General features: G+C 39.5%; 1 protein-coding gene across 1 annotated transcript in view; it reads right to left on the bottom strand.

The window, feature by feature from the left end:
* Positions 1-3,342: 3,342 nt before the first annotated feature.
* The window catches only part of LOC109478602 (zinc finger protein 678-like), a 5,510-nt gene continuing 1,701 nt past the window's right edge, over positions 3,343-7,151 (bottom strand). The window contains exon 2 of the mRNA XM_019780274.1: positions 3,343-4,731. Within this exon, the coding sequence (XP_019635833.1) occupies positions 3,361-4,707 (1,347 nt within the window). The 5' untranslated portion in view covers positions 4,708-4,731 and the 3' untranslated portion in view covers positions 3,343-3,360. The remainder of the gene's footprint in view (positions 4,732-7,151) is intronic.

The following is a 7,151-nucleotide window of genomic DNA, read 5'->3' as shown; positions in this document are numbered from 1 at the left end:
GATATATCACAGCAATATTGACAATAGTGCTATAGATGGGTGATATCACAATTATGATATACAATAAAGGGTTAATGCCCCGCCCCGAGGTACATGTATATATGGTGAGATAATCCCTGGTCAAGTGCGATAACCACCGAATAAACCACCAAGTGAGCGGAGCGAAGGAGGTGGTTTATGAGGTGGTTATCGCACCTGACCAGGGATTATCTCACCATATACACCGAGGATAAGGCAGAGCATTAACGTTATTATCATATAGCCTATCTATGACTGACAATTATTTGATACAAATTCCTTTATAAAATTCTCTATTGCCGAAAAAAACTCTCACATTCTATGTTACCTGAAACAAGATGCCATGGACAGAAAAACAGATCATGTAAGCAACCATCTGCGGTGACCACGTTACATTGGAACAGTACCACTTTTAGTGGGGGTGTCAAAAATTATGTTCAGTCTTTTTCTGTTTAAATTTTATTTATAACTTTTTTTATTGTGTTTTACTTTGAAATTAATTATTCAAAATAAACAACGTTTTAATAAATAAATACTACAAGTCTTAACACTACTGTTAGTGCCCTGTCCCCTGTATAATGGTACTGTCCAAAAAGTGGTCGGTTATTCTAATAACCGACACTTTTGAGGTTATGGCCTGATAACCAATGGCAGATGAATTGGTCAACGCCTTCTGGCTACTAGTATGTGATAATACAGGATACCTTCCATCCTTACTGAAAGTAGTGCGCTATGGTTCCACAGTGTCGTCAGCTGGCGCCCGGTAATTTATAACAACGGTCCCTCGTTCTATGAAATTCTATTTTGATAGGTGGAACACACACCACCGCATGTCGCACGGGGGTGTCCGGAGGGTATCCAAATATTTTATTTCGACAATCGAAAACACAACAAGAATTCGGAGATCTCATACCTCCATGAAATATATGAGTTTTTGTACATGTTTTTTATTTGTCTTATTGACTATGGAAATAAGGTCGTAATTAGCAGAATCTAGTTTAATTTATGGTTTTCTAAATTCAAATGACAATATTTTTCGTTTATTATTCCTCTCCTTTGTCATACTTCATTTCAACATGTCCTCATCAATTATGCAAATGACCTCTACATTAACGTATGACATAATATATGCATAGTGGTGTTAACCTTTAAGTAACTTACACATATTACAAGGTATAAAATTCCCATCATGCACCAATAAGGAGTCACAGAATTTTGACATTAATTATGCAAATTATTTGCAAATCATTTGCATAATTGGTATCTATTGATGTTCCGCCTGCCACAGATTAAATAGATTACATATATAACAGTACCAGTATATAGAACTGTAATTATAGAATTTCCTCGTTAATTATGTAAATTAAGAACCATTTGCATGATTTGCATTTGATCATGTACAACTCTCTCTCAGCTACCTACATACCAAAAATGATGAAAATACGTTGTTCCTATCTGGACTTATTGGCTTTTAAAGATTTCCCCTGAAAGTCCCCTGCAGTTCCAGAACAAGCTGCTAGGGGGGCCAAACTCACATCACTTATTCCTGACAGGAAAAGCTATCTGTCACCAAAAAGTCAAGACCATAGCATGTTGAGGACAAAAGATACAAAAACCGAAAGTTCTGCTGCAGTACCAAGATCATCCACCAGGAGGCTCATATTTGACCTTGACCTTCGTCTTTCTAAGACTTACCAACATACCAAATATCATCACAATCCATAAAGGCGTTCTGAAGTTATGCTGACTACATGTGCGGAAACACAAACACACTCACAGACACGCCAAAAACAATACCTTATTTTAAAATAATTTTCATGGAGGTAACAAGAGTTCCACGAAAATATGATTCTCATTTGGATTATAGCCGCTGATCATAATAATTATCATCAACCCAATGACAGCCTTATCGTTAGAGGCTATTCTAGCACATATATCCTCATAAATTATGCAAATGAGGATATGATTTGAATAAATTATGTTTATTGATGCCACCTTCATGTAAATGATAAGACCTGATTTGCATAATTATGAAATGCTATAATTGCATTGTGGTAAAGTTAAGAATTTCATATTTGCGGCATTTGGATGTTTAGTGAAGGCAAACGTCACTAAACATAACTTAGTCAAACCAGCACCTCATTTACATAATCTATGAGAAAATGCTATAAAGGCCTTGTAATGGTTAACTTACTTTGTTGAAGGTATGAGCTCTATTATTAAATTGTCATAATTATTCCGAGTATTGGCTATTTCTATGAAGCAGGGTAACAGGGACAGAACTTCCGAATGCCTGCTCCACCCGTTAATTATAATACAACTGACATTATGTTGCTTCAACACAAGACAAGTGCACGTTAAACAATAAGTTTTATTTTCAACATTAACACCTGTAACTTGAACAAAATGAGATATACAAAATATGACCAAAATTGTCTGTATAGACAGGAAGTTGAAATCAAACAAAAGACTACAAAGTCAGTGTTTTCTACTACTAGTCTAGTTTTAGCATATGTTACCTAGTTGACGGTAGGATTATCATCTACATGCATATCATTATACCAGATACTAGTTATTACCTGGATTTACTTTATCCAATACATGTGTACATTAAGAACTAGAAGTATGAGCCTAAACCTAACAAAACTATGTAGATGTCCTATTGAGAACAAAAAAAAATTTTAACTACTGAATATAAGAAACAAACTATTAAACATAAGTAGACTAACAGCATATTGAAACGGACAAGACATTTCTAGCCCCTGAGCAGAAAGCACTATCGAACATGTAGACTAGTAATAAAATTACTAAAAAGCACTTTGTGAAATTGTCATCAGTTAGTCATAACACAAAAATAAAAAGCTAACAAAGATAAAAACAGCTACACTGTTAATTGCTACATAATCACCACAACTAAATCTCAACAAGAAAAATAATTCAAGAAGCAACAACAAACTAAAACTACAAAAAGCTACTTTCTTCACTATACTCTGCATGCCCAGCTGATAAAATATGCTTTTTTTAGATTATCAAAAAGTGTAAACCATAACTTTAAGGCATAACAACATACTTTCAGAATTAAATGTTTCCTGTCTCTGTAGTGTACTGTACTTTCATACTTAACTGTTTGTATTTGTTGTAAGTATGCTAGCATCTTGGAGACTAACTGTTGTCTTTTTTTCTTCAGTCAACCATTCGTCCAAAGCCATTTTTCACATCTCCTTTTTAGATTACCACATGTCTTATATCCTGCAGGGGTCTTCAACACTTCCAACACACTGGGGTCTCTCATCTTTGAGAATCGTGCCCAGTACGAGTCTGCTTGCTGCACTCCTCACACATCTAAGGTTTCTCACCAGTATGAGTCCGCATGTGGGACTTCAGATGACTCGATTGACCGAACTGCTGGCTGCACTCCTCACACACGAAAGTTTTTTCACCAGTATGAGTCTGCATGTGGGTCTTCAAATGAGCCAGCTGACGGAACTGCTTGCTGCACTCCTCACACACGTAAGGTTTCTCACCTGTATGAGTCCGAATGTGGGTGTTTAGATGACTCAGCTTTCTGAATTGTTTGCTGCACTCTTTACACGTGTAGGGTTTCTCACCTGTGTGAGTTCGCATGTGTTCTTTTAAACTACCCAGCTGACTGAACTGCTTGCTGCACTCCTCACACCTGTAGGGTTTCTCCCCTGTATGAGTCCGCACGTGAGTCTTCAGTTTATGCAGCTGACGGAACTGTTTAGAACATTGCTCACACTTGTAGGGTTTCTCACCTGTGTGAGTCTGCATGTGTATCTTCAGATTACCCAGCTCACTGAAATGCTTGCCACATTCCTCACATCTGTAGGGTTTCTCGCCAGTGTGAGTCCGTATGTGTGTCTTCAGATGCGCCAGCTGACTGAAATGTTTGCCACATTCCTCACATTTGTAAGGTTTCTCACCAGTGTGAGTCCGTATGTGAATCTTGAGATGACTCCGATGAGTGAACTGCTTGCTGCACTCCTCACACCTGTAGGGTTTCTCACCTGTGTGAGTTCGCATGTGTTCTTTTAAACTACCCAGCTGACTGAACTGCTTGCTGCACTCCTCACACCTGTAGGGTTTCTCACCTGTATGAGCTCGCACGTGAGTCTTCAGTTCATCCAGCTGACGGAACTGTTTAGAACATTGCTCACATTTGTAAGGTTTCTCTCCAGTGTGAGTCCGCATGTGTTTCTTCAGAGTACCCAGATCAATGAAATATTTGCCACATTCCTCACATTTGTAAGGTTTCTCGCCAGTGTGAATCCGCATGTGAGTCTTCAGATTACTGGGGTGACTGAACTGCTTGCTGCACTCCTCACACCTGTAGGGTTTCTCTCCAGTGTGAGTCTGCATGTGTGTCTTCAGATGCGCCAGCTGCCTGAAATGTTTGCCACATTCCTCACATTTATAGGGTTTCTCACCAGTGTGAGTCCGCATGTGGCTCTTCAAATGCGCCAGCAGACTGAAATGTTTGCCACATTCCTCACATTTATAGGGTTTCTCACCTGTGTGAGTCCGTATGTGTGTCTTCAGATTACTGAGGCGACTGAACTGCTTGCTGCACTCCTCACACATGTACTGTTTTGCAGTTACCATTTTGGCTCCAAACTCTCCTTCCAAACTGCTTTCCACGTCATCAGAGATGATTCCACTTGTTGCCATGACTATTAATAGCCCAAATGACTTCTGTAAAAGGTCAGATGTAACAATTAATTTGTCATATTTGTTATGGCGTGGTCACACTCAGCGTAGGTCATGATGGTATGATTTTGATGTTGTAGGATTTTCAAGCAGGCTGTGACAGAACTAAAAGCTGAGGAGGGTCTTAAGCATTTCCGGTCCCCGAAAGACTGAATTTTGTATGGCACCTGAACAACTGCGCCAAGAATTATTTCTTTGCAATTGTACGATGATCATATGGTGTATGTAACCTTACTTTTAAGTAAAATAAGGTTCCGGGTTGGAGTTTAAATCTGACCAGAGTCTAAGTAGTAAATCACCAGAAACGTGACTTTGTTTGGTCAGTGCTATCTCGGTCAGTGCTGTTTTGGTCAGTGCTATCTCAGTCAGTGCTCTCTCAGTCAGTGCTATCTCGGTCAGTGCTATCTCGGTCAGTGCTACCTCGGTCAGTGCTGTTTTGGTCAGTGCTATCTCAGTCAGTGCTCTCTCAGTCAGTGCTATCTCGGTCAGTGCTACCTCGGTCAGTCGACTCAGTGCTGTCTCGGTCAGTGTTATCTCGGTCAGTGCTGTTTCAGTCAGTGCTATCTTGCTATGTCCCCTCCCGCAAAAAAATGGTGGCTGCACCCGGAATGATAGCCTTAAAAAATTCTGCTGACAACTTTTAATGACACAGTTACTAAGTGTGCACTAGTACGCAACCTATGATTGGAGGCAGTCAGGCCTAGGAAAAAAAATGTTGTGTTTCCGGTTACCCGACCGACCCTATGAAAAACCACCCGACCCTATCCTTTTTTTGGGCTGACCAAAAATTTCGAGCGGTTTTCAAAATTGGGGGTTTTATCCCCGATAAATGTGCTCGTCATTCCAATTTTCTTCGGTCGGGCGGCACGGATCGGGCCGCTATTCAATTCCATTGTCGGCACAATCCTGTCAATTGTCGATGAATTGTCGATCTCGCCATGACGCCACAAAGAAAACGTTGTCATTGGTAGAAAATCTGACATCCCGCTGGCGTTTCACAACAAAATTTTCATGTAAACAACTCCGACTGTCTTTATAATACATCGCGAAAGCTCACCGATACAAAGTAAAACTCCCGCCGACCGGCCGCGCCCGACGGTCGCATGGTTGCGGCATGGCGCTAAGTTTTCGGCAGCTCGACGGAAAAAGAATCCATCCCCAGAAGAAATGTTACGCATGAAAATAACAACTACAACTTGTTTTCCTTGTTATATGAGTTTTTGAGGCCGTAAAATGTTTAAAACGGTTGAAATTTGCTCGAAAAAACGGCCCGAAAAGCCACGGCGAGAAAGACAACATGGCCGACCTGCTTTCACAATAACAGTGGTCAAAGGTCAAGATAGCATCCAAATGTATAGATACATGTAATAAGTACATATTACAGGTCTAAAACGATACTTTAAACGCATGAAAAATATTTTTTCGGCTACAACTGAAATAAAAATTCACTTATATTTTAGTAAGGTTAATTTTCAAACATTAATGAGAAATTTTCCGAATTTATTGGTTTCTTGTGTAATATTGTTGTTTCTATGTATGTGCGGTTGGATGCTGTGATTGTAAGACCCTTACATTGGGAGAATCAGATGAGATATTAGAGATCATCACACTTAGCACCGCGACCCGAATGTCTCTCAAAAATTGTTTTTTGAGTAGAGTTTGTAAACATGATCACATTTTTATTTGTTCAGCTGTGTCAATATGTGATTTGTTTGGGAAATAGGATTTGGTTTAGTTTTTAATATATTAATGTCAGTAACATCTTTGGAATAACTTTTTGCTCCAAGTTCCAGGTAGTAAATACATGTACATTTTGTATCATGTATTTTTCACTTGTTGAACTTGTGGAAGCACCGTTGGCCCCCGGTTAGGGGTCATCCGGGGAACCTATGCCCAATTTTTTCAAAATTAAGGGTGCTAATAGAATTTTTTGGAACATGAAGTGGATAATTAAGTACAGATCTTGAACCTTTCTCCTGCCTTATACATCTGCAATTGTACAGAAAATGTAGAACTGAAGTTGCAGGAAATGACCTCCATTTGTGTTTGGAAAAGACGAAATGCAATAGCTGCCCCCCCTCCAGACCTCCCCCCTCCGCAACGCGCTGCGCGCTCCTCCACCCTGCTCTGAATTTCTGGGGAGATCCCTGAATAAAGTGTTCAGTTCAGACTGTTTACATCTCGCTTGTCTGACTCTTTCTAGAGGTTACTATAAACTGTTTTGTTGAAGAATTTTACAATCTGTTTTGTACTGCCCAATTTTCTGTGTAGTACAAACAGATCATACGTTCATTGTCCCGGCTTTGAACTAAAAAAAANAAAAAAAGGGAAAATCCCTACCTACCGACCCTAATTTTTCTTGGACTGTAATAGGAACACAACATTTATTTGTTAGGCCTTAATGT

This window comes from Branchiostoma belcheri, unplaced genomic scaffold, assembly GCF_001625305.1.
Source record: "Branchiostoma belcheri isolate BF01 breed outbred unplaced genomic scaffold, Haploidv18h27 scaffold44, whole genome shotgun sequence".
Classification (NCBI taxonomy): Eukaryota; Metazoa; Chordata; class Leptocardii; order Amphioxiformes; family Branchiostomatidae; genus Branchiostoma; species Branchiostoma belcheri.
Note: the sequence above shows the minus strand (reverse complement) of the source record. Positions and strands in the feature narration are given on the sequence as shown.